This window comes from Chenopodium quinoa, unplaced genomic scaffold, assembly GCF_001683475.1.
Source record: "Chenopodium quinoa cultivar QQ74 unplaced genomic scaffold, ASM168347v1, whole genome shotgun sequence".
In the NCBI taxonomy this organism is placed as follows: domain Eukaryota; kingdom Viridiplantae; phylum Streptophyta; class Magnoliopsida; order Caryophyllales; family Amaranthaceae; genus Chenopodium; species Chenopodium quinoa.
The window spans coordinates 2,223,128-2,250,656 of record NW_018744501.1 but is presented as its reverse complement, the minus strand read 5'-3'; the positions used below and the strand labels follow the sequence as shown (position 1 = coordinate 2,250,656).

Here is a 27,529-nt window from a genome sequence, read left to right as displayed (position 1 = left end):
GTCATGGTATTTTTGTCCATCAATCAAACTATACAAAAAGAGTTTTGAAAAGATTTTTCATGGACAAAGCAACACCAATCAACTTCCCAATGGTTGTTCGTTATTTGAATATGAAAAACGATCCATTTAGACCCCGAGAGGAAAATTAAGAAATTCTGGGTCCAGAAGTACCATAATTAAGTGCAATTGGAGCCTTCATGTACTTAGCTAACAACACTAGACCTGACATAGCTTAATCTGTGAACTTGTTAACCAGGTACAACAACACACCGACATATAGACATTGGAAGGAGTTCGACACTTACTGCGGTACCTACGAGGGACACAAGACCTTGGTTTATATTATCAACTAAAACAAGATGCTGCTCTCGTTGGGTATGCAGACGCTGGATACTTATCCGATCCACAAAATGCCATGTCACAAACTGGATATCTGTTCACTTATGGCGGCACTGCATCATGGAAATCAACAAATCAGACATTGATCGCAACATCCTCGAATCATGCAGAGTTGATAGCTCTTTATGAAGCAGGACAAGAATGTATATGTGTAAGGTCGATGATTAGTAATAGAAGAATGTGGAATGAACGTGATAACAGAAAATCCAACCATCATCTTTGAAGACAATAGACCATGCATCACTCAAGTAACTGAAGGATACATTAAGGGAGATAAGACAAAGCATATATTCCCAAAACTATTCTTCACACATGATTTACAAAAGGAAGAGGAAATAGATATCCTGCAAATTCATTCTTGTGACAACCTTGCTGATCCGTTCACCAACTTCCTTCAAAAAAATTTGAGCAATTAGCTAAGTTCACAAAATTGGAATGCGACATCTTCGTGAACTATGCTGAAATCAGCAAGGGGGGTATTCTATGCACTGCACTCTTTTTTCCTTTAATCAGGTTTATACCAAAGCATACAATATAATATTGTTGTACTCTTTTTTCCTAGGTATGTTTTTTTTTATCCCATAGGGTTTTACCTAACAAGGTTTTTAATAAGGCAACTCATACCCCATTTCATGTGAACGTTCAAAGGGGGAGTGGTGAGAAAAATACAAAGATGATTGAAGTTCACATGCATGTAGTTTTAACCGGTTAGTGCAATGTAACCTAGTACAACACTAAGTACAATAATGCTAGTTTTAATATTGCAAAACTTTGCCTATAGAAGAGCAAGTTCAAAGTTGTGAACGGATGCAGTGAAGAATATAATTCCACTACATATTACTTCAATCTCTATTTCTACTTCTTTACTTGTTTTCCTATTTCTAGCGGTAAAGTTTTTAAGGAGGAAGTATTTTCTCCCCAAAAAAAAAAAATAAAATAAAAAATAAACTAATATTTTTTTTTTAAAAGGTAAGGAGTGGGCCTCACCTTGATTTCCTATCACAGGATATCCAAGGGGTATTACACAAGGGGAGGGGAGGGGGGATATGGGGTAAATTCAAATTTCTCTCAGATATAAATTTGTGAATATATTTCCTCTCACAACGTAATCATTTTCTTTTATTTTTAAAATGACAAAAGTAAAATAGTAGAGTGACACATAAATCAATGTATAAAGTTGTGAGAGAAGATAAATTAAAATGTTAATCTCTAAGATTAACCTGGGCTTCCTCGGGGATATGAACCTTGAAGCCTAGTTCCAGCGAGTTATGGGCTTCTTGATCAAATAAAAAAAAAAAAAACGGACATAGTAACTAGTAACAAACTCTTTGTTCAAGTTTACATCTTATTACACGGCCTGGCTCCATCTCTTCCTCTCTCCTCTATTGAAGCCCTCTCTGAATTCTCTATTGAAGCAGCTAATAAGGCAAGATATGTTTTTGTTATTAATCATTGATTATCAATTTCACATTCTATCTAATGTTAATCGTTAGTTTGATTGTCATTATAGTCAATTTAGGGTTCTTCTAAGCTGGATTATTCAACAATTGGTTACATTTACTCAACTTATGAATGATTATAACAATCGATTTCGTTGCTAGAATATTGCTTTTCATATTCTTAAACTAGAAGAATTTAACGTCAATATTCGAACCTAATTTGATGATTGAATCAAATTTGATTGCTAATGTGTTGCAAGCTTTTGTTTATATCATATAATACTTTAATGTTAGGACAGAACTGTGTGTAAACTATTGTCGTCGTATATTTCTAATTGAGATTCTGGATTTGTTAGTGACAGGTTTGAAGTCATAATTCTTTTTTTCCTCCAACATTGTTAGTGCTGAAAATCTAAGTAATTGAAAGAACAAAAATCAAATGTCTTTCACTAAGCTCGGAAAATCCTTACCCTTTTCTGGGATTTTGAGGTATTGTCCTTTATCCTTATTTTTTTTTTCTCCAGTACATTATCTTGCTTTTTGACTATGATGTAATACGGAGTAATATTTATTAATTTTTATTCCTTGTATGGTATTGGTGTAACACTATTATTTTTGGGAAATTTCGGCTGCCAGTGGCTGGGCTTCCCACCTTTGTCACTATACTTTGCTAGCTGGATGGTCATATATCTAATCTGGGAAATTCTTGATGATTTATGTGAGGAGATTATAGAATGAAATTTGTACGTATTTGCTAGGATTATAAGTATTTAAGCTAATTATCGACCTTCTTGAGGATGGACGTTATGATTGACCTTAATTCAATGAGAGTTGGTATAATTATATAAATAAATGTGCTTCTTAGCTGGATGTTTCTGGTATGATCTAGTAATGTAGATTGAAACAACAATCTTTAGAGGTGAGTTTGCAGAGGCTTAGGATTCGGTAGTGTCACAAAGCTGCTGATTTTAAATTTCAAAATGACAACTAGGGCACTTTAGATCTAATCCCTCCTACTGTATCATTGTATAGCTGGTGAGCGATCCCAGTTCGCTGTAGTTATAAACTTTAAGAGCTTTTCTATGCACACAATATACTGAGTGGCCAGCTTCTGCACAGCAGAGGTTGTAATTGCTGGACTTGTTATCTTAGTTGCTTGCCTTTCCAATCTCTCTTCTACAAGCCTAAAAGTCTAAAACACAAATTTTGGGTTTATTTATTTATTTATTTATTTATTTATTTATTTTTTTCCTTTCTTTTTAATCAGAGTCAACAAACATCTCCCTATGTTCTCAAATTAGATTTTATTGGTCCTATGCTTTGGATTTTTAAAGAGCTTGATTGAATCATTTGAATGAAACAAATATTCTGTTCTGAAAAGTTGCCAATCATTCAGCAATGATATTCAATAAGTGTTATTTGAAAGAGGCCAGCATTTTCTTCTTAATTAACCTATGAGTTTTTCCTGGTCATCTTTAAAAAAGTTCGTATAAACTCAACTCCATCCCTTTGAATGAAAATGGAAGCGCCAAAGAAAGGAAAGAGCGAGATTTTGTTTTTGGGTGGGGAGGCCCATGCCTGAAATGCTTGCGTTCATCTCAGGCAGATGCTTTGGAAATATCTCCTTCATTCTACTTTTCTCACCCGTGTACTTGGGCTCTCCTCTCTCATTGAAAATTTAGTCGAAAAGAAGCCAATATTTTCTTCTCAATTGACCTAGATTTGCTCTCAGGCATATATAAAATATAGGTTCTTATAAACTCTTACTCCAAATATTGGAAAGATAAACATAGCACCAGTGTATTAAAAAGAGCACCTAAGGCGCGCCTAGGCGCTGAGGCGCAAGGCGATAAGGTGTATGCGCTTAACTTGGTCCAAGTGAGGTGTTTTTGGTTAGGCGCAAAAAAAGCGCTCGAGGCGCACTTGAACCAAACTTCAGCCAATTTTTTTTTAACTGGCCATATAGTGCGCCTCACTTTAAAGAGGCGCGCCTAGGCACACCGAGGCGCTGCATAACCCCTCTCGCTTCAGTGCGCCTTGAGCTTTTTTATACATTGCATAGCACCAAGGAAAGGAAAGATTGGGTGATGGCTTTGGCTGGGGAGGAACCCATGCCTAAAACATGAGGATGAACTCTTTCATTCTAATTTTTCTACCGTCTTCTCTAGCATCTACACTTCAACATGGAAAGTAATAATTGAAAATATGCCTAATGATTAGCTTAAGCAAGGACTCCTAGGTGAGTTTAAGCTGTCTAGATGGAAGCAATAGAAGACAGAAATTCCAATATGAGGGGTACTTTTTGGAAATTGAGCCTCACAACATATGTTTCGATGATGTCTACCTTCACTTTCCTCCATCACCCTTACCTTACTCTCATAGGCTCCTAATTCCCTTAAGATCTTGCTAAAGCTGCTAATTCATTGGTTTGTGCTAAAAATTGAATCGCAGAAAACTAGATCTTTGATGGTGCTGGTCTAATTTGAGTAAAGAAGTACTAGAGAATATTGGTGCATTAAGCTCTTCTCCTGCTTATTGACTTCACTTTAGCTACTCCTTTACATACAAACAAAACTGAACCTGGTGTTTGAGTATGAGGGATCCCTTTCTAATGCCTATAACCCTATTCTCCTCAACCATTATTTACTTATTTAATGATATATAAGATAAAGAGTTCAGAGCTAATAAGCTTAGTTTTTAAAAGCGTGCTGAGGCACCAGGCTAGTCTAAGTGTGGGCCAAAACACATTTTCCTTATAAGGCATAACACATTCTAGAAGGTGCCTAAAGGGGCTAACAATGAGGAAAACAGAGCCTTATCATAGTCAATAAATTCATATACAACAAGTTTAGATTAGCTAAGTTCAAAGCTAATAAGAGCTACCCAAGTTCAATGAACACCTACATAAGTTCTAAAGTTCGGTGCTAATAAGTTGAAATAGGTGAAAAACAAGTTAGGAGACTGCACCGTAAGTCTGTTTGGTTGTCAGAAACATGACAAAGCTAATGTGAACTAGAGTTCAAATCTTTAGGTAACATTACCTTTATTCCTGTACTATAAAGGGAGATATTAGATCACTAACAACTATCTTTCTGAACATAATTTGATGTCCTTAATGATTAGCAAGCCAAAGTGGGAGGCCTACTGCATAACCCTACCAAACTGTGGTAAGTAGCCTAACAAAGCATGTAATTTTTATTTTGAAAATTTAGACTTAAAAGTTTATACATGTAATATTTAGTGTGCCCAAATTCTCATGTAGTTTGAATAGTTTTTTTTTTTTTTTTTTTTTTTTTCTAACTTTCTAATATCTGGTGAAAGCTTGTTGATCATACTAAGTAGTTTGTCTTGTAACCACTTACGTAGTGTTTCTTTTTTATCAGGAAGCTGGAGCAAGATGTGGAAACTGTAATAAGGGTACTGCAGCCTGGGCCAGTAGGAATTGTGGAGCATAAATTTACAGATAAAGAAATACATGATGCAAATGCTATGGTTAAAAATGCAGTGAAGAATTGGCAAAGGAGAGCATTATTGGAGAAAAGTGGTGTTCTGAAAGATTACGTGGAGTTTTGATAGGAATTTATACATAGTTTAAAGTCTTGGAATGTTTTTAAATTGTCAATTCTGAAAAAGTCTGTAGTATTTTGTTAGGGTTTTACATGAAGGATCGTCATTTATTGATATTAAGATCTTGCAATGAGATTTGCTGATCCTTGACAGTGTGTAATTCTGAATTGAAATAAATTGAACTTCCCCATTCTGGCGTTACTGAGATGAGCATTTTGTTCGTACTATATATAAGTTCTTCAGTTTTGAGCGGAGAAAACAATTAGGAACATGCAAACTGATGTCAACATATTGGTGCCAAGGTATGTTTTACATTTGTTTTTTGGCACTGTATTTCAACTAGTTAGTCTATATTCTTGTGACTTCTTGACAAGTGACAAAAAAATATCCTGAAAATTTTGTGATTTCTGAAAGGTATTGGGACTATTATTAATTGTTAGCTCCATATAATCATCATACAGATGATTTTTTTCATTTAGTGATTGTCTTCAGGATCTAAAAAGTCTGTTGTGTGCTTATTGAAAAAAAAAATGGTAGATTAGCAAGCACACCATTTTTGTAGCTTCACAATAAATTGTAGTGCTCTCCATTTTCAAATGAAAGTGATTCCATTAGTGGACATTGTTCAACTTATTTATGAATAGTAGGGTATATCTTTATTTGCAGAGAAAGTAGAAGAGAAGCTCCTCGTTAGTTTAAGTGATTACATTAGCAGCATCATATTGTCTAACTGATTTCTAATCTTGTTACCTTGTAGTATTGTACAGTAAAAGAAAGAGGCTCAAAATGAAGTCTTTGGTTATGTACTATTTCAAACCCATATGGCTCCTGCTTCCATGAGCTGAGACGCCAATTTCCCTTGGATTTGGAGGCTAAGGACTTCTTTAGACCCACCAACTAACTTATGGCCAATGAAAATAGCTGGCACACTTGGCTTATTTCCCATGCTCAAAAGACCCTTTTCAATCTCTTTCCCATTTGGAATTTCATCAAGCTCGTATACTGTTAAATTGGCTCCATAGCTTCTCATAAGTTGCTTCATTGAGTGAGAAACACAGCAAGAGCTTTTACTGAAGATCACTAGCGGCATTTCACTCACTAGATTCTTCACAACTTCCATTGCCTTTACCCCGAGCTTTTGAAAATTGGAAATGTTGATGGTTTGTTTTTAAAGCTTAGCTTGGCTTCTCCTTGCAGAACTTGTTTTGATTACGAGGTCTATTTATAGCAGTCATTATAGGTCGTGGGCTGAAGAGAATACTGTTAAGGATTACTCTTAGTCATTGTCTTTAAAAAAAAGTAAGATTATATTTGTAGGTAATATTCCTATGCTGCTGCTTACAAAGGTCAAGTAGTATGTTGCTGTGCCTCACGTGTTTTTTCTTGAGAATTTAATAGGTATATGGCGATAGAAACTTATAATAGTTTCCACAAAAGTAGAGTGGTAAAATTCTAATATTTCTTATGCTGAATGTTGTTCTTCAGACAGTTGAGCATTTCCATACTTAAAATAGATTCCTAAAAATGGCTTTTCAGTTCAAGTTGTTTCAGATATTTTTGAGCTATGAGGATTGTAGTTAGAAGCTGCTTTGGCTTCTTATTTTACTTTATTTGACTATTGCTTTAAATAATATAAGTACTGTTATTCTTACAGCTATGTTTTGAGAAATCTGATGAGATGGATGAAGAGGTGAAATCTATTTAGAATGTTAAACCTTTGCCTCGGATTTTAAGCTTTAGAAAAGTGAGAGATTGATATCCTGAAAAGTTTACTGAAAAATCTAAAACTAATAATCTGATATTCTGTAGTTATTTCTGTTCCATTTGGTACAGATTGAAGATTAGATTGACATTCAAATGAAATAGGTAACAAATCCTGAAATACCCTCATGATTATTGATGTAAACTATTCATACATGATTATTGCTGCAAGTCAATCCAAGAGCGTGATTGGAAGACCAGTGAAGAGAAAAATGTCATTCTGAAAGATTATTGCTCTATGATTGAATTCATACATTGTTTCCTGAATAATTGATGTCAAATGTAGTGCTTTTCATTTACACTTCATCACGGAGGTACTAGAGAGGTTTAATTATGTGAAGTCTAGAAAATGTTTTGATTTGTTTATGCTAGGAATGTCTGTAGCTTTTCATTAGGGCTTTAATAAAAGGGATCTTGTTGGTCTAAGGAATCTCTCCAAAGGTCTTTAAGGCCCTTCAGTGATTTTTGCTCTGAAATGAAGAAAATTGAGCAGTAACTGAGATGAAGTATGAACAACTTTACCTTACAATTTAGTATAGGTCCAATCTTGAAAGGAAAATATTTTGTTACATACAATTAGTTAAATAGATCTGTAATGTTGGTGGTACTGGTGTATTAGATGCTGAACTCATTCACAAGTCAATCTGAAAAAATGTTCATCTGGAGGATAAGTTGAGATTTGGTGCTGTACTTGCATGTTTTATACCCTTACATAACTTCTTGAAGCTGAAAGTGTTTATGTTAATGAAAACTAAACCTTAGCTAACTGCTGTGATACTTGCCCAGAGACTGCAAGTATGTAACAGATAAGTCTGAGCAACCTTTCATAGCCTTACAAAGTGTCCTGTGAAGAATTTTGATTCTATTGTATTATCATGCACATTTTTTGTAGGTTTTAGTAGTTATCTTTAGATAAGTCAGGATGATGCTTGATTGCGAGTAAAGATTTGATCAATAAGCTTACATAAGTTTTATCTTCCATCACCATCTTGGCATGTATGGTTTTGCAGATAGCTGGCTGATCAAGTTTTACAGCTGCTGTGGGCTTGTAGCATTTTATGCTAGTAAGAGGTCAATATCTTCCCAGCAGAGTGTGATGCCTGGAGTTCAGCAGAGCTGATATCCTTCATCGATAAAAGTCAATATATACTGGTATGTTTAAGTTTCAAGTTAGCGGGAATGCAATCTGCTAATCGATACAGTAGTCATGTCATGTGACCAATAATTTTGGGATGGAGTACAACTATTTTGAAGATGTTATCTTTATTTCAGACATCTTACAATAGTTTTTGTGACTATTCATACGAAAGAGAGACTAATTAGAGCATATAAGCTGGCAATATGCATTGTCATTTATTCTTCCCTGACATCTGTAACAAGTACAATTATAGTACTAGACAGATGGTTACCAGTTACTTTTTTGAAGGATAAGGCAGTGGGGAGGGGGAGATATTAAGTAATAAACATATGCTTATTGTATTGGTAAATGGTAATAGATTCACTATATAATGCTGTTATAAGTAGGTAACTATAGTTTGATTTTTAAAATTAAAGTAGTTCTGCTGCTTTTTCCCTGCCATTTACCTGGGTAGGTCGGATTGCTGTGTCATAATATGCTAATGTTAGTTAACTTCTGAACAAGTGATCCTTTTCCATAGAAATTAGAATCTACCGCTTAATGTGCAATTGGTAGAATTTTCATATTTGCTGATTTGTTATACTTCTCTGGTTGTTTCATATTTTAATTTATTTTGATTTATTAAACTATTTTAGACGAAATAAGTTTAGGTATGTCAATATAACCCCATAGACAAAATAAGTTCAAACAAGTAATATAAGGTCCAATAATTTTAGATAAGTTTAAATAAACTCAAATAAGTTCAAATAAGATGAAAAGCTCAATTAAGGGAAAATAAGCTAAGAAAAGTTTAAACAAAACTAGCTTAGATAAATTTCAGATAAATCTCTCAGAAATTAGACAATTTTGAATCAGGAAAGTTTTTTTTTTTTTTTTTTTTCCTTTGTTATACACTAGACACAATTAGGTTAAAATAAAATCAGATAATTTTAGGAAAAAGAAAATGCATATAATAAGTTGAACGAAACAAAGTCTTCGTCACCGTTAATCTACAACTCATCAAGCGTTGAGTGGCTTTGAATGTTGTAGCCAATTTTAATAGAAATTGAAATTCGAGTGTTCGCTATTCGGATAGATTCAATCTATTCCAAACCAAAATTTTTTGATGTCAAATGTAGTGCTTTTCATTTACACTTCATCACGGAGGTACTAGAGAGGGTTTAATTATGTGAAGTCTAGAAAATCTTTTGATTTGTTTATGCTAGGAATGTCGGGAGAAATGGGATGGATCGGATTGAATTACTTTGTCAAAAAATTGGAATTCAGATTGGAACGGATTGACAGAGTTAATGGTTTTGGGGGATCTTTTTTTTTTTTTTAAAAAAAAAAAGCCTTTTACCTGTAATTTCTTAGCATGTACACCGCTTTCAAGACATATTCTGAAATTGTAAGCCAATGTTGGGATAATTTGTGATTTTATATTATCGCACTATTAAACAAAAGGAGCCACAGGCCATTAATCAAAGGTAGTTTTTTTAATAAAGATTCTGGATTGGATCCAAACTACTAAATCCTAAACTGTATTGGATCAGATTAGACTCATTATATCAAAATTGAATTTTGTTTTGGATTGGACTGGACTAATTTGTGATATGCATATCCCATGCTATTATCTATGTGAGTTCTTCCTGCGGGGTGTGTAGGGGTTACATTTTATTTATCGACTTGGTATTCCTTTCAATGTTGGTTCAAGAGTTTAGGATCTTGATTTATTTAAATTCAAAATCTGTAAGATAGATGACAAGCCCTTTTGATTATTTCACATTCAGCTGTTAAAAGAGCACATCTTTTTATCACAAAATAGAACAAATACTTTTTACAAATGAAAGAGATTACATTATACCATTATGCTAATTAACTCATTTTATGAGGATTAGGGTAGATTCTTATTTATACAAGTATGCAATAGAACTGAGAGAGCTCCTTACAACTGAAAGTGATTCTATTACTGGCATTGTTCTATATTGTTCAATTAATATCTTCATCTCATATAAAAGAAAGAGATTCAGAATAATATGTCTTTAAACTAAGATCTACTTAGTGGATGTTTTATTCCAAACCCATATGGCTCCTGCTTCTATGAGCATAGGCACCAGTTTCCCTTGGATTTGGAGGCTAAGGATTTCATTTGAACCGCCAACAAACTTTTGGCCGATAAAAATAGCAGGGACACTTGGCTTAATTCCCATGCTCAGGAGACCCTTCTCGATTTCTTTCCCATTTGGCATTTCATCAAGCTCATATACTGTTGCATTGGCTCCATAGCTGCTCATAAGCTGCTTCATTGAGTGAGAAACACAGCAAGTGCTTTTGCTGAAGATCACTAGTGGCTTTTCATTGGCTAGCTGCCTCACAACCTCCATTGCTGCTACCTGAACCTTGTAAATTGTAAAATGTTGATGGTTGTTTTAGAAATTGTTTCTTGTGCTAGTTTTACTTTGCAGGACTTGTGCTTCCTTGAGGATCTATTTATAGCTGTCATTTTAGGCGAGTGAGTTAAGACAAAGCTCTGTTAACTGTTCAGGATTATTCTGAATCATTGTCTGGATAAAATTTTGATTTGATTTGTGGCTAATATTCCTATGCTGCTGTTTACAATGGTCGGCAAGTCTGTTTTTGTGCCTCACATTTGCTTGAGAATCAACTAGGAATGTGGCGATGGAAACGTGTAATGATTTCTATGAAAGTACAGCAGTGTCTATGGTATTTTCCTGTGGGCAAAATGACACTTTTTTTTATGCTAAGTTTTGTTCTTCAGACAGTTCAGCATTTCCCTCACTGAAGAATAGATTCCTGAAAAATGGCCTTTCAGTTCAAGTTGTTACAGATATTTTCGAGATATGAGGAAATCAGAAGCTGCTTTGGCTTCTTATTTTTTTCTGCCTTTTTTCGTTTTAAAATTGTAAGTACTGTTAGTCTAACAGCTGTGATTGGAGGAATCTGATGAGAGTAGTGAGGTCTATCCAGAATGTTATACTTTTACCTTCTCAACTTTCTGGCTCTCTGCTATAGAAAAGTGAGAAAAATCTGAAGCTGATAAGGTATGATTTACTTTCAGTTTTTACTTTTTATCAGTACGGAATGAAGATTTAGGTTGACATTTTATTGATAAGGGAAAGGAATCCTGATATGCATGCATAATTATTTCCTTTTGATGCAAGTGTGCTATATGTAACACTGTTGGAAATGTTCTCATCTCTAATTATCATCCTAATCCTTGTGCTATTCGCAAATCAGTATTATATTATTGTGCCTAACAGTAAATAAAGGCATAACAAGCACTATGGCATACCTTTCTCCAACTGTGTATCCAAGTCATAACATTGATTGAATAAGGAAGCTTTTTGGACTCAGATCAATGGATCCTAGGGCGATTTTGAGTGATTTAGTCTAAAACTGATGCTAACTGAAATACTTCGTACTCATGGACTGCATATAGTTGTACCACCTTTCCTGCACATAAATGGTGATTCTTACAGGTACGGTCTGTTGAATAATACTATAATTGCATAGAATTGCTGCTATTTGGCACCCAATGCATGTTTAAGCATTTAATAAATTGCATAATTTTAGTGATTTGGAGCAATTTAAGTTTTAAATCAACCCAAAAAGAAAAAAAAAAGCAAAAAAAAAAAAAAAGCAATTTAAACCAGGTTTTTGCGGTCCTATTGAAGACTAATTAGTGACCATATTGCACTCTGTAAGTCTGTAAGCAGCTCAATACCAACCGAAGGGTCAATACTTAAGTCCACTTGATCATGAATGTGTCACTTCTCACTTGGTAACACAAATGAAACCTTATTTACAAACAAACCATTTACTTTGTACCTCCTTTGTTTTCTTTAAATGCAACAAACTTTCTTGGCACGCTTTTTTAGCAGTTGATTAGGTGAATGAGCGACTTTATCACAATAATTTAAACACGAAGATTAGAGACGGGTTAAGTACTAAGTGTATAAATTATTTTGATTAATTTGTCCATATTTATTGCTTAATCTCTCCTTTAAAATATTTGCCAAAAAGGTGTGTTGCATATAAAAAAATAAATGAAAGAAGTATACTCCGTAATACTTGTATATAATAACATTAATTTATATTATTTCCTTTTTTTTTCTTTTCTCTGTGCGATGGGTTTAGTACTAAGTGTATAAATTATTTTGATTAATTTGTCCATTTATATTGTTTAATTTCTCCTTCAAAATACTTGCCATATATAAAAGAAAACGAAAAAAGAATACTCTGTATTATATAATCATTAATTTACATTAATTTACAAAACACCCACTACCATTAACCTATAGCCATCTCGCAGGCTAAAGACATATTTATACATCATACCAACATTGCATCTAGCATAACTAACATGATGAGTATTACAATTATCTTGTCTATTGTAATGAAATGACCATAGTTACTCTTTTTCCTTGGAAGGTTGAAGCGATCAAGATCATGATGACTATAAATCTTAGTGGAACTTCTTCCCTTAGCTACTTGTTTCTGTGATGAACGATTCAGTTGTGGTTGAGCCATCTTCTTCCTTGTTTTAGCTGCTCAAGATAGCTAATAACCTTGCTTAAGATTAGAGAGGTGATGAGAAGGATGCACTCATTGACTTGCATAAAGATACAAGATGATGATGCTCGTTCACAACAATTAGGCTTTCAAAAGGTATTGTATGAGACCGGTCGGCCTCCCGTAAGTCGAATTTATAATAACATTATTGTTAAATATGGAAGAGAAATAAAGAAAGATAGGAGAGAAATTGGGGAAAGAATAAATCAGTCTCACTTATTCCATATAGTGGGGGATATATATATACATACAATATAACAAGAGTTTGCTTAGATAACAATAAACCCTAGATCTAGAATATTCCGGAATGATAAAAGGAGGATAATGGATATCCACACAATATTTTATAACACTCCCCCTTGGATGTCCATTATCGAAGAGTGTGCCTCGTTAAAACCTTATTAGGAAAAACCCTATGGGATAAAAACCGAATGAAGGAAAAAAAGTACAACATTCTTCGTAATACGCTCGAGATGCCGCCTCATTAAAAACCTTACCAGGAAAACCCAATGTGGGACAAAACCATGATCAAGGGAAAAAGAGTGCAGCGCGTATATTCTCCCCCTGATGAATACATAACTTGAGATCTCCTAGTGTCGCAACAATGAATCCATTATGGTTAGATATCTTCTAATATGTAGTAAAATATCATTCGTTAGTCTTCGATCCTCCTAAACTGAAATTGCATCTTCACGTCTTCAAGTGAATATGTGAAGTGTCTTCATTTCACCATACATGTATTTATCTCTATATCATTCCAAACCTCCGTTTGAATAAAGTTACTTTAAAAGTTAAACTTATGCGGTTAGGCCTTCTTCTGGAGGTCGTGAATAATAGAAATCGATGATCATTATTTGATCAAACATTCATTGATAATAATTTGATGACAAAACTTGATATTATTAATGTCGTTCTTCAATCTCGTATGAATTATGATATAATACATGTAATTATATACGCTAATCATGGTTCTTAACCATAAGAAAACATTCTCACGCATAAGTATTTCATAATTGATATGACAGCTCTCTTGCAAATACAAAAAGCAAATCTCACTAACTTTCATATGCTCAAACTTCAGGTTGAGATGTCAATGATGTAGTCACATAGACTTTTCAAGAGTTTGATAATAATTGCAATATTCAAGATATAAAATTTGTAGGGCTATAAATACGTTGCATATAAGTTCTTCGGGAACTTTTTTTACATGATTCATAAATAATATTAGATCAACATGATACATAATTTCATCATAATTATAAGCCCGTTGGAATATAAATACGTCTTTCTAATTTTCCATCAAAGTTGTAAATATGCCTTACTATACTTTAAATGAATATTCACATACACCACAATTATTGTATAGAAACTAATGCATACTATATGAGATATATAAAACATGATAACATATTAAGCAAAATATACAATAAGTAAATGCATCTAACAACCACTGACATAAGCAATGAACAATCCGTTAACCTATGACTCATACATGCATATAAACATACATAGGACTCAAAATAATGCAAGACACTGTACAGTGTAGATTTAAAAATCCATATTTGATTGAACTTCTAGTCTATGATAAATTTATGATCATTATCATTATGTCGACATCAAAATGGACATATATTTCAGATCTCTTATTCACTAGTCCACTCTATTATGCATATGCATATTATTCATCGGTTCCATTATGTACCAGTATCATAAAATTCCTTTAACGTACATTTCACATGCTATTTTACTATGATATCTGAATACATTTCTTATTGGTACCATCATAACTTTCTTACATCGTAGGCCATCTATTGTAATAATTCAGATATCTATACCACTTTTAGGGTATTTCATACACTATGGTATTTATATACTATTACGCTTTTAGTGTTAACTGCACTATCTTGCCATACATCATATCTATTAGACATAAATATCTTTATTATGGAACCGATCATACAACCTACACTTTAGGTGTAGTGATTAAAGTATAATTGACAAGATTTTATCTCAATGTATACACATAATATGACCAAAATGTATCTTCACCGCTATGCAACATGAGTCATAACTAAATACAAATCAAATCATAAATGTGCAACATATCTTGATAATATATAGACAAAAGTTGGCATATAACTTTTCAAACTACCTTTATAGGAATCATCAATTATATATTTTTCGATTTTTTCAACTTTTGCTAATTCTTCTCCCCCTAAGTTGGTAAAATATCTTATTTATACGGGCGTCTAATTCTATACCAACTTAGTATACCAATTTGCATTAAAAATTCCTTTCATCGGGAGGATCACAATCAAAATAATTATCTCAGAAGATGTGTATTAAACAAATTTTATCTCTTCTAGAGAACAATTTCAATGAAGAATCATTTCTTCATTAACTTTACATTGCATGTGTATTTATTGTTACACTTTCTATAATATGTTCTCTTCTGGAAATCAATGTCAATGGGGAGACGTGTTGTGCAGCTGTACGTTTTTCCTTCTTTTCCAATTTCTTATGTGCAGACATATAATAGCCCTAATCAAAAGAATTATTATACAAGCATAAATCACTTGCTTGAAATTCTACTAGGTGGTGATCTTCAAGATCTTTAAAGATTTAAATAGTGTATTTGGTGAGATTCTGGTCACCTAATAGTTGACAATAACATATTTGTTATTTTGGTGAACTTCTGGTCACCCATTACTATTTCGTGAAAAAAAAAATGAAAACCTATTAACTCTTGACATTTTCATCAATACAAATTATTATAAATCATTATTCAATAATAGCTCAATCTCAATGTTATGTCTTGCCATTTAATTCATTTCATACATCTAACATGAGAGAGCGTCAGCACATTATTACTTTCATATCAAGTGAAAGTTCAAGTTTCCATGACGGGTAATTATTAAACCCGGATGGCCTAATTTTAATTATCACATCTAGTCACTTCTCTAAATTTGAACTCTGGTCAGTTTTCCAACACCAGTGATCACTTTATTAAAATTACTTTATGCATGGTCATGAATATGATGTGATATTAGAACACCAACATGTGTTTCTTTATACAATTGGCAAGACAATCAACTAATATTTTGTCCAATAGTTACTCATACTCTGCTGGAGTTTTGACTATAATCTTGATACATGTTAATCTTGTTGGAAATTTCATACTCTTCTGGAGTCTTTTATATAATCATAGAACATATAAAATTTACTAAAAATGATTTCTTCTAGAAATGTAACGGGATTTATCACTTCCTCAAATTTGTCATTGTCGATAGTGACTTCTTTCCTTTTCAAAGATACTTAATTATCTTTAGAACTTATTGATCTATCACGCTTCAGGCGTGCTATAGGTTCATTAGCAATTGATATTGTCCTTATGGGGCATCAATTTTAATTGGAGCATTTACAACTAGTATATGATCAATGACATTTATATATATCCAGCTTTAGGATGGTATCATTTCTAAATATTTAATTAACATGTGACCACTTCTATTAAATAAAGCATTGATATTTAAGTTAATGTATGAACCAAACTGACCATCAATATATTTTATTATTTATGTGTAAGGATTACATAATTTAATGGAATACATACAATCTCCCCCTAATCCTTGCATATGGGGCATGAAATGAATCCAACAACCTATAAATCTCTTCCACCTTTTAAGGAAAAAATTCGATCTTTTAGCAATGCTTGTATCAAGCATAGTAAAATTATTCTTATTAACTCTTACTCGTAACTTTTGCCCAATTATATTAGTCTTTATATTGAAATTTCTTAAAACTATGGGCATAATAAATACATTTTTCAAGCAAGTTGTTCACAATGTCATGTTTAATTACTTGAACTCATAACATTATTTCTCAGTCAAATAGATGATTTATATATAATCATGTTTGCAATTTTTTTATGAACTTTTTAATGGATTATAATCAAGAAAATATCATGCAAACATGCTTGTTACCTTTTTAATCATTCCAATTCTCACCCAAAGTTCAATAACTTGAATACTATTCAATATCTTTTGTATAATTATTCTCATGACATTGTGTTTATAAAATCACATTAGCATTATGACTTAAACATTATTTAAGAAACATAATTTATAAACTAATAGAATTTTCTACGTCATATATATATCTTCATATTATTTTTGAGGGTTTATGATCCTTATTGTATTTTAAGGAACTTCAGGTCCATATGTATTACATTCAATTTATTCATCATTTCTATAATCTAACTTCATGCAGGCAAATAATATCATATTATCAAATTCAATATCACACATCAATCAATGTTTCAACAAGTACTACAAGTATAACGTATCAAAAATATTCTAGCTCATTACTTTAACCAAATCACTGCGGTAACTTGATTACTAATAATTCAACCGCCAAGAAGCAACTACATGACCAATTCGAACAAAATCACCAATAATAATAATAATAAGCAACCCTTTGGCAAATTGCAACAGCCAACTTGATCACAAATATTTTAACCGCGAATAAGCAAGTCGAGATAAAGAAAATTACTACAATAAATCAACTGATGATGAAAAAATTAAACCTCAAACTTCAATCGAATACTACCCATCCATTCAATCATCAGTGAAACAACCAAATTAGTCACTAAAAAGCACTGAGTAGTAATAATATTCCTAAAAACTAATCACTAATCAATAATTAATTAATACAAAGTCAAACTACTTCATAATCAAATTTGTTGTATAGAAATTTAACTTTTACCCAAACTTATATTTTTGGTTAATAACGGGTTTGCGGATTGTATAAGTACAAGTATATTACGATCGTCAATTAGGACTTCAATGCATTCCAATAAAATTAGTCCAAGATATATAACCCAATTTTTATACTCCTTAACAAATCAAAACTAGCTTAGTTTGACTTTCATTAACAATGAACTTAATATACCAATAGAATAATGTACCAAACACGTCATCTATAATACAAACTAAACATACAATGAGAAATAAGTTAAATAAATATATTCATAATAAAGTATCATGAATAATTAATAATCTTATATTATTAGTAGTAAATGTATCAAATTACAAAATCATGCAATAAAGCTAATCAACAGGCATAAACATGAAAATAGACTAATTATACTGGCATAATTCGTTGACTATATCTTATGCAAAACCAAATACGAAGTAAACAATAAGAAGCAACCAAACTTATCCAAGGTAAAACTAGGATTATTCTAAAAGTCAACAAAAACTAGGAAATAATTATTAATCGAACAGATGGAGTTCTAATACTTCGTAACGTCTACTCCATAAACACATGATAGACTTAAATTATACAAAATTCAAAATACCTTCACTGATTAACTCCACCAATAAAAAATCCAATTAGAAGTAATGCATATCAAACACAATTCAAAGGGGTTGGTAATATGAAGTAGCTATCAAGTACAAAAAAAAAAAAATAGGTTAGTGTTAGCATGCCGCAATATTTAACATAACAATACGATTGAAAAAAATTACCACAAATACATGATCAATCACTCACAACCATTAACAAATTATAATGACTTGTACAGAGCTAAAATACAATATGACAGTATTTCAATCGTAATATCAAGGGAGTGTTAAACGTTGCCCTAAATCTATAATTATATTCCCTCATTTACGTTTCTTGATACGGGCTTACTGAGTCGGGCAATAACACAACAAAAAAATATAAAAGAAGAAATCATAAAGAGCCAAAGATCCTAGAGAACTCTGAACCGAATCATGCTCTCTACAAACACAAAAAAATAAAATAAAGTAATTATACGAGTAGGATGATACAGAGTATATGCATACCTTTGGAGGTATGATTTCAATCAATATATCAACAACACAAATAGCAATTTGGGTTGACTTTCTCTAATTATTAGGAGCCAAAATTCCAATTGAGTTCATGACAATTAATTGCCTTCATATTGCTCCAATTCAATTTCCAATGACACGTGGGAAAACACTATAAGAATGCCTTTGATAACGTGTTAAATATGAAAGAGAAATAAGGAGAGATAAGAGAAAAATTGGGGAGAGAATAAATCAGTCTCACTTATTCGGGGGATATATATACATATAATATAACAAGAGTTTGCTTAGATAACAATAAACTCTAGATCTAGAATATTCCGAAATGATAAAAAGGAGGATAATGGATATCCACACAATATTTCATAATAATTTATTTTATTTTATTTTTTTTTTTCATGTACAGATTTTTACTATTAACATCAGAATTAGATAATTTTATACCAAAATTTGACTTTTTAATATTAGAATTTGATATTCTTTGATCTAAATCAAACTAACCCCTAATCCTGAGCTAGCATGAGTGCGAACACTGAAAACCATGGAAACCCTAAGCCATTAGAGGTACAAGATCAAGTATCTAGGTCGAATAAGAAACCTACAAGGAAAATAACGCATGTGATTTTCAATAAGGATGATCAAATGGAAGAACAATCCATGGAAATTGAGAATGGTTCTGTGAATAATGCAATTCCAAATGCGAATGGGAGTAATGTCCAAACCCTAAACCCTTCGCATAAACCAAATGCGGCAGGCTTCAATCAAATGACCCCTGTATCTTTTCGAGATTTACTAAGAGATACACAACTTGCGCCACCAAGGAATGGTGAAACCATCTATCTATTTGATGAAGATGAGGACTCGAATGATGACATTACTCCTGAAGGAATAGAAGATGACGAGAGGTGCCTTGTCATTCTGCTTACAAAAGAGGAGAAGCGAGCTATGAGGAGACCATGGAAGTCCACCTTGAATATCCAAATGTTTGATGGGAGTCTGGGGTATATGAAACTGATGAAGTGCTTGAAAAAGAAATGGCAATTGAAGGGTGAATTGTCACTTACTGATATTCGATGCAAATATTTTATAGCAAGGTTTAATAATCAAGATGTTTACAACCACGATTTAACTCAAGGGCCATGGTTGATTGATGATAAGTATTTAACCATTCGAAAGTGGACTCTTAATTTCATCACAGAGGAGGCATCGATGAACATACTCACAGCTTGGGTGAGAATCCCGAATTTGTCTGTGGAATATTTTGACAAAAGATTACTGACGGTGCAGCTAAGGGGTCACCAGGTGAGGTAGGGGGATGAGGTTTCATCAGAAATTGTGACGGCGAGATGATAAATGGGTTCTCCTTGAATTTCGGGGTTTCTTCTTCTATTAGATCTGAAGTCCTCGCACTAGATACGGGCTAAACCTTGCTAGAAGACTGCGGATACAGAAGCTCCAGGTTCAGCTAGACAATTAAGCTCTAGTCCTTGCGCTACAAAGTAATGACTTGAGTCGAGGGGCCGGAATGCTTTCATCGTATAATGGAATGCAAAAAGCTCATGGACAAGGCCAGCTGGTTAATAGAAGTATTACATGTATTATGTATATCACGAAGGAAATAGAGCAGTAGATTGGCTAGCCAATCAAGGAATTTCTCAGAATAACCGAGTTGAGTTGGTTCAGTTCACATTTTACATGAGGATCTAGTTGGTGTGGCTCTACCCTGGAGTGTCCCACCGTAATTTTTTAGTTTCGTTTTGTTTTTCTTTTGGGGCCTAGCCCCTCGTGTGCAAAAAAAAAAAAAAATGATATTGTTATGGTTTTGCCTTATTTTTATTAGATTTTGACTATTTTACATTATACTTAGATATTTTTATATCAGATTTTGACATATGAATACTAAATTTTGAAATACTAAGATTTTATTTGATACTTGTTCATTTCTATTTAGTTGATGCGTTTAATTTAGGCACACATATTAAGGAGATGAAAGATAAAGAAACTCGAGTGGGATAGCCATGTGATTAGCTTTTTAATCAACCATGTTATGGGGTCCCTAGACTCTTTAATTCTGGCGGATGCAACACTATGAATTAATTAGGAAAATTTGTGAGAAATATTATGACCTTTACGTTGTCTTCCATAAATAAAACCACCTTTTGTTGGAATAAAATGACCTTTGACAGAGATTTTTTATAAATAGGACATTTTACCTGTAACCGGCTGTGACCTGCTCTTGAGGTGGAGGGTCAACCCTTGATTTCCATTTCCCTCCAAATGTAGTCTACGTGGCATTAATTACCCAACCACCTAAAGCCCGCCCATTAACTTCACTCTCTCTATGTCTCTCTCTCTCCCTCCCTCTCCGAATTTTCCATATAAGGTACTTCCTTTAAAGCACGATTTAGCTATACAATTGCCCAGAATCATTGAATTACGCCTTCAATTGGAGAGTAGTGGGGAGAATTCATAGCAACTGTTGGTGAGAAAAAGCGAAGGTGTAATTTGGAGAAGGTCTTACTGAATTTGCGACTGAAGTTATAGATTTCTTGCTTTAATTTGGGATATTTTGGTATAATTGAAGTGGGATTATGCTTAAAAACCTAACTCAAGTGCGATTATGCTTAAAGATTCGGAAAAATGGAAAATAATAATCCCACCTTTACTATTTCTGCTCAAAACAATCCCACCTTTTCGAAATCTGGAAATAATCCTACCTTTGACCCTCATCTGCTCTAAACGGTCCCTTTTACCTACAACCTAGTTAACAGGTTAATTTTTTTTTTTCCTTGCTTTAATCTCTCTTCTTCGTCCAACATCTCCCTCGATCTCTTCCATTATGGTTGTTCACCATGAGAACTACCCCACCATAACTTGCACCACCTCATCACAACCACCACTACACCACCACCTGACCCACCTTACCTCACCTTCAAATACCCACACATCACCGGATCACAAGCTGACCCCATACCACGCGACCACTAAACCTCACCCTTTCTCACCTAAACTCCCCTCACTGGACCACGAGACTAATAATGAAGAAATAAGAAACTAATAACATGATCAAAATGTAAATGCTAACATTCAAAATTTGCATTACTTTCTTAAATCCAGAACAAGTATAGACGACAATAGATATCTCAATGAATTGAAGGGGGAGCGGGAGGAAACTATTCACCGACAGGGGTAAGGGGATGTCATTCGTCGACGGGAAGAGGTGGGGGCTGCCATCGTCAACGAGGAAGGAGTGGGGCGGGGGCTGCGATCGTCAACGGGGAAAGGAGTGGGGTCGGGGCTGCTATCGTTGGTTGGGAAAGGCTGGGGCTTGGGCTTTTCCGGTGAGGTTGTTTGGTGGTGTTACTCCGGTAGGGAAAGGGAAGGCAATGGGCCAATTGGGGGGGAGTCTATTTCAGGTGGGAGGTTTGGGAAGGGGGTTGATTATTTTTTTGTTTTTTTAATATTATTTTTAAATATAAAAAATTAACCATTTAGAAGGTGGCACGTGGCAAGTCACCTTCTAACATAGGTTACCAATTTCACAAACCAGTAAAAGACTTGTTTTGAGCAAATAGGGGTCAAAAGTGGGATTGTTTTCAGATTTCGAAAAGGTGGGATTATTTGAGCATAGATATCAAGGTGGAATTATTAGTTTTCATTTTTCCTAAAGATTACATTTTTAGTTAAATATGTTTAGTTAAATGTAGTAATTGTTGTTAATGTGGTTTATTTTGTATACTTACATAATCTTGTCTACAATTTGAATAATCTAGGGATGTCTGATATGATTTATGTTTAAGATGTGATAATTTGAATAATGTCGATATAGTTGAATGATGTGGCTTTGTGTTGAAAGTGAAACCTAATTAGGAATTTTTATGCTAGGTAATTATGTCTGCGGTTTTTGACACTGTTACTATAAAACTCTGGCATGGTAGTTTCTTCAAGCATGTTAAAAATGAAGAAATGTTATATGTAGGTGGTAAGGGAAGGAATTTTAAGGTAGACCCAGATGAGTTGTGTTATTGGGAGTTATTAAAGTATGCAAAAAAATGTGAATATGGCAATATGCCTATGTGGATGGAATTTACTACTTAATTCTAGGGATGACTTTGCAGAATGGACTTAGGAGAATAGATGGGGACAAGGAAGTGTTGGAGTTGGATGAAATTGCTATAAATAATAGGTGCGTTGAACTGTACCTATTGCATTTAGATATGGAGCCTCAATTGAGAAGTAACAGCCTGTTGTTGAGAATCCACCCTAAACTGATGCCCCACCTGTTGAGAATCCACCCCAAACTGATGCCCCACCTGTTGTGAATCTTTCTCAAGTTGAAAATCCCACACATGACCAACCAACAAAATCAACAAGAAACACAAAAAGAAAAATAAAAAAGACTCCAAAAAAAGGACCATCCACAAAGGTGATGTCAACCCCTAGAAAAAATCCTAGAAAAAGATGCATCCACATCAGCCAAAAAGATGATTCCACCTCATCTGTTGATGTTAATAATCCAACCAAAAGACAAACCTAGAAAAATTCCTCCATATATCAGCTATCTTTTTCCACTTTGACTGACCAACCACCTCATTTAAACCCTTGAATCCAGATTTGAGTGTTAAAGCCACTATGCAACCCTTAGAAAACCAAATTTCAAACCTTAATACCACCACTAATTTGCCCCCTATAGATCTAGGATTCAATATTGAGTATGAGTGGGAGGACAACAGGTTAGAAAGCCCATTGAAGTGGAGTAAACTTGCAGGAGGGCAGTTGTTTTAATGAGGAAAGTGAACCTTAATATGAGCCAGAGTACCAAAGATTTTGTGAGGGGCATGAATCTAATAAGGAGGAGGATGATGCTGATTTTAGGTTGAGTGGCATAGAATTGGAGGAGGTGGTGGAAAATGAGCTTATAGAAGATGAGTTTGTTGTTGGTGAGTTTGATGAAAGTGATGAAGAGCTTATAAAAGCTAAGAAAAGGGTTAAGAATATGACTAGTAAAGGGAAGTTAGGGCAGTCATCCAAGAATCCACCAACCATTGTTGCCACAGCAGCCCATGAAGGAGGGACAAGTGACTATGAGGATAGTGACCAAGAAATTAAATACACACAACAGATAATAGTGGGGATGAAGGTGATGGAATTGAAGTAACAAATCTAAGAAGGGTTTGTTAGCAAGAGGGGACACTTACTTCAAAACATTTGCGTGGAAGGTAGGGCAAATGTTTCCAAACAGAACTGAGTTCAAGGAAGCTGTGAGCAAGTATGTTGTTCAGTAGGGGAGGGATATAAGGTATGTGTTAAGCAATAAAATAAAATGAACCAATTAGCAGTGAAGTGTGTTGGTGAGTGGCCCTTTTACCTTTACTGTTCAATGCATACTAGAGAGAAGACTTAGATAGTGAAGATAGTGGTTAATCTTCACACATGCCGGCCACAAAAACATGAGTAGGAATAGACAATTGAAATCAGCTTGGGTGGCTAGTCAGTTGCTGGAAGTCTTCAAAGCAAGGCCACATTGGCAGCTAAGGAGATATTTGAGACAGTAAGAAGAGCTTATAGAGTCACAGTTAGGAGTAATGCTACACGAAACGTGCGGCGTTTTGGAACGTGGTATGAGAACGCGGTACGTGGGGTCTAAAGTTCTCGGAACTTTGGGTTATTTTTGTGTTGACTTTAAATTTCACTATGAATATTCTTTTGTTTTTTTTTAATATAATACTTTCATTTCAATAAAAACAATAAACAACAATGAAAATGAAGTGCTCAAAGTTAAAAACAAAACTACAGCAATGTAATATTCCAATATTTCAACTCTAAAGTCCAAACTCCAATTACATTAAAAAAAAAATAGTTACATCAAATAAGAAAATAAAGCTTACAAATAATAAAAGATAAACCATGACTAGCAGTCACTCAACTTCTCTTTCTCTTTGCACTTGGCATTATTCCCACATTCTATATAAGGTCCATATGTGTATGCTTTTTTGAAGCGTGAGATAAGTCTCAAGTTGGAGTGAATAAACACCAACTTACCGGCATGGAGAGCATTGGATCCATTCCTCTTGATATTGTGGATGTACGTAGGAATAGGTACTCCAAACTCTTTCGATAGAAGAGCTTGTTATTGGCTGTGATAACACTTTGACGGCTATCTCTGCGAACTCCGGGTGAGATTGGTGACATAGTCATAGTATCTATCTTAGATGCACGTGTCCCAAAAATCCCTTCCTTTAGCTGAAATTTAGCCATTTGTTCATTCAATAGCTTTTTTTTATGTACATCCTCCCTATTTTTATCAAAGTCTTCGAGAACACCCGAAACCACTTCTCTATCTAGGTTAGGAGCTATTCTCTCAACTCCATCGGGGGCAATAGAATTCAAGTAATTTGAATCAAAATAAAACGGATTAAGGAAAAAACCTAGGCAATGCATAGGTATATCGTTAATGCAACTTCACCCCCTAAAGTTCTTATACGCTCATCTCCCTTGCCTACCCAATCTTTCCAACTCCTAAGGACAGTAGTAGTTGCTAGTGCTTCCCTACATTCTTGTAACCGAACTCAATAGAATGAATGTGAGGCAAATCGTGTTTTGGCAACTTTTAATAATTCAAGTCCAGATTGGGGTCTAAAAATAGCATGTGCTTGATGATAATTTAAAAAAAAAAAAAAATATTTTTTTTCCCGTTTTATAAGTATTCAACATCCATGGGAAAGCATTAGCAAAACCTTTAAAAATAATATTTAAAGCATGCACTCCAAAATATATGCTTATGTACCCTTCTCAATCTCCTTTCCGATTGCTTTACAGTAAATGCATTATCGGTGACAACTTGAAGGACATTTGAAGGCCCAACTTCGTGAATTGATTTGAGAAGATAGTCTATAATTGCCCGGAAAAATCATCTGCATACACAAACATGGAACCCCTACTATTTTCTAAGTTCTTCCCGGCTCGATGAAATCACTGGGCATCGAGTGATTCCTGCTGGTTTTCCAGCTAGAGGGCCAAAGAAATGGTTGAAAATTCTAATATATATGAACCAGAGAAAGTATTTTTGCAATGGTTGCATTAGAATTGCTTTGTTCCTCTGAGATTTTTCTCTTTCCCTAAACCTAGAATTGTAACTTCATTAAGTAGGGACTTTGTATTTTTCCTTGAAGGATCTTCCTGGTAATTGGTATAGATGGAGATAGGGTTTGAAATTTTTCTTCTGTAAATCCATGATATTAATAGGAAGCAAGGAGAAAGGATTGATTGAGAATTTGGATGAATTTTGTGACTCTTCGTTTCCAAACTTTAAAAGAGGTGAACTGATGCAATGGAAAGTAAAGAGATGAACTTGTAAATGATGAATAATTGAATATAATTGGAGATATGTACGATGCACTATCTACTAAAGTGCCTTGTTTTTATAAATAACTATTTCTCATAAAAATTAATAATAATTTTAATAATAATAATAATGGATAATAACGGTCTATTTATCGGTTCATCTACTTTAGTACATGGGTCTATTTATTGATTAATAGATCATACTTTAGTGCTAGGGTCTATTTATCGATCAACTGATGAATAATAGTGTATCATAATACTTTGTATTTTGATAGAACAATACAATGATCTAATACCGATGAATAATAGTGTATAATAATACTTTGTATTTTGATAGAACAATACAATGATCTTATTCTTTAGAGATAATACTTTCATAGGTCATCTATTGAGAATCAAGCAGGTTGGCCTAGTGGTTAAAGGCTCTCCTTCCACTCCTGTGAGAGGGGTTCGATTCTCACCCCAAGCAAGTGGAATCCCTAATTTCCCCTTTACTTGCAAGGGAATTCTCCCTACCTTAAGATAGTAAGATAGTTTATACTTTCAACTTATTTTTTAGTGATCATATTTTCGATCAGATGTCTATGGTTTAGGGTTTAACTTTTTGTAATACCCTGGAAATTTCCTTATTTTAAAATACTATTTTCTCTAAAATAAAACATAAATTTAGGAAATAACCAAAATATTACCGCCACTGGGATAACGGCTAAAGGCTTTTCAAAGTCACACAGCGGAAGATTAACTTTCAAAAACTCAAATAAAATAAAGTTTAATAAAACAAACTCAAACTTTAAAATCAACTTACATTAAACCAATAACTTGGAACCATTTAAAGCCCCTTTAAAACCAAGCTAAAATATTAAAACAATAATTATATGTTAGTGTCAACGATTACATAAATAATTCAAAACAATAAATAATAAACAAAGAAACATATAACCCTCTTCGCTCAATCCCATCATGCTTGATATGCTCCTTCTACCTGTACCTCTCTTTATTTCAACCTCACTACTCGCCATATAAAATGAGTCATAGTAGGGTCAGCCCAAAGAAAAGCTAAACACAAACAACAAAGTACGAATCAACAAAAGCTGAGTACATATGCACCGATAGGAACAATCACACTAACATGAATATCCTAACAATAGACAATAAATAAATAAATAAATAAATAAAACATGCTCACTATTTAGGGTAAAACTACTCCTATCCATGTGGACCAATCGCGTGCTGACACGTGTCAGCATCAGAGAGGTTCTCTCAGAACCTCTCATCTGGTGACATGTGGCACCACTACTAGAAATAGGCCAATTTACGACGGACCAGAAATCCGTCGGAAATTTTCGACGGAATTAAATTCTGTCGGAAATTTACGACGGATTTCCTACGGAACCCAAATCCGTTGGAATTTATGGGTTTTCCGACGGAAATAAAATCCGTCGGAAATTTCCGAGGGA

General features: G+C 33.9%; 3 protein-coding genes across 4 annotated transcripts; 1 reads left to right on the top strand and 2 right to left on the bottom strand.

The window, feature by feature from the left end:
• Positions 1–1,511: 1,511 nt before the first annotated feature.
• Positions 1,512–9,617, top strand: LOC110697858. Of its 2 annotated transcripts, none has more exons than XM_021875266.1 (4): positions 1,512–1,825; positions 2,195–2,327; positions 5,222–5,707; positions 8,177–9,617. In XM_021875266.1, the coding sequence occupies exons 2-3, from the start codon at positions 2,278–2,280 to the stop codon at positions 5,409–5,411; spliced, it is 240 nt and encodes a 79-aa protein (XP_021730958.1). In that variant the 5' UTR covers positions 1,512–1,825; positions 2,195–2,277; the 3' UTR covers positions 5,412–5,707; positions 8,177–9,617. The 2 variants fall into 2 exon arrangements, with proteins under 2 accessions (XP_021730958.1, XP_021730956.1); XM_021875264.1 differs by having other exon boundaries at positions 1,516–1,825; positions 2,201–2,327.
• LOC110697857 (monothiol glutaredoxin-S1-like) lies at positions 6,070–6,643 on the bottom strand. The gene has a single exon (XM_021875263.1). It carries the CDS (start codon positions 6,523–6,525, stop codon positions 6,217–6,219), a length of 309 nt encoding a protein of 102 aa, XP_021730955.1. The 5' UTR covers positions 6,526–6,643; the 3' UTR covers positions 6,070–6,216.
• Positions 9,618–10,228: 611 nt separating the features above from the next.
• LOC110697856 (monothiol glutaredoxin-S6-like) lies at positions 10,229–12,321 on the bottom strand. The gene has a single exon (XM_021875262.1). It carries the CDS (start codon positions 10,665–10,667, stop codon positions 10,338–10,340), a length of 330 nt encoding a protein of 109 aa, XP_021730954.1. The 5' UTR covers positions 10,668–12,321; the 3' UTR covers positions 10,229–10,337.
• Positions 12,322–27,529: the final 15,208 nt, after the last annotated feature.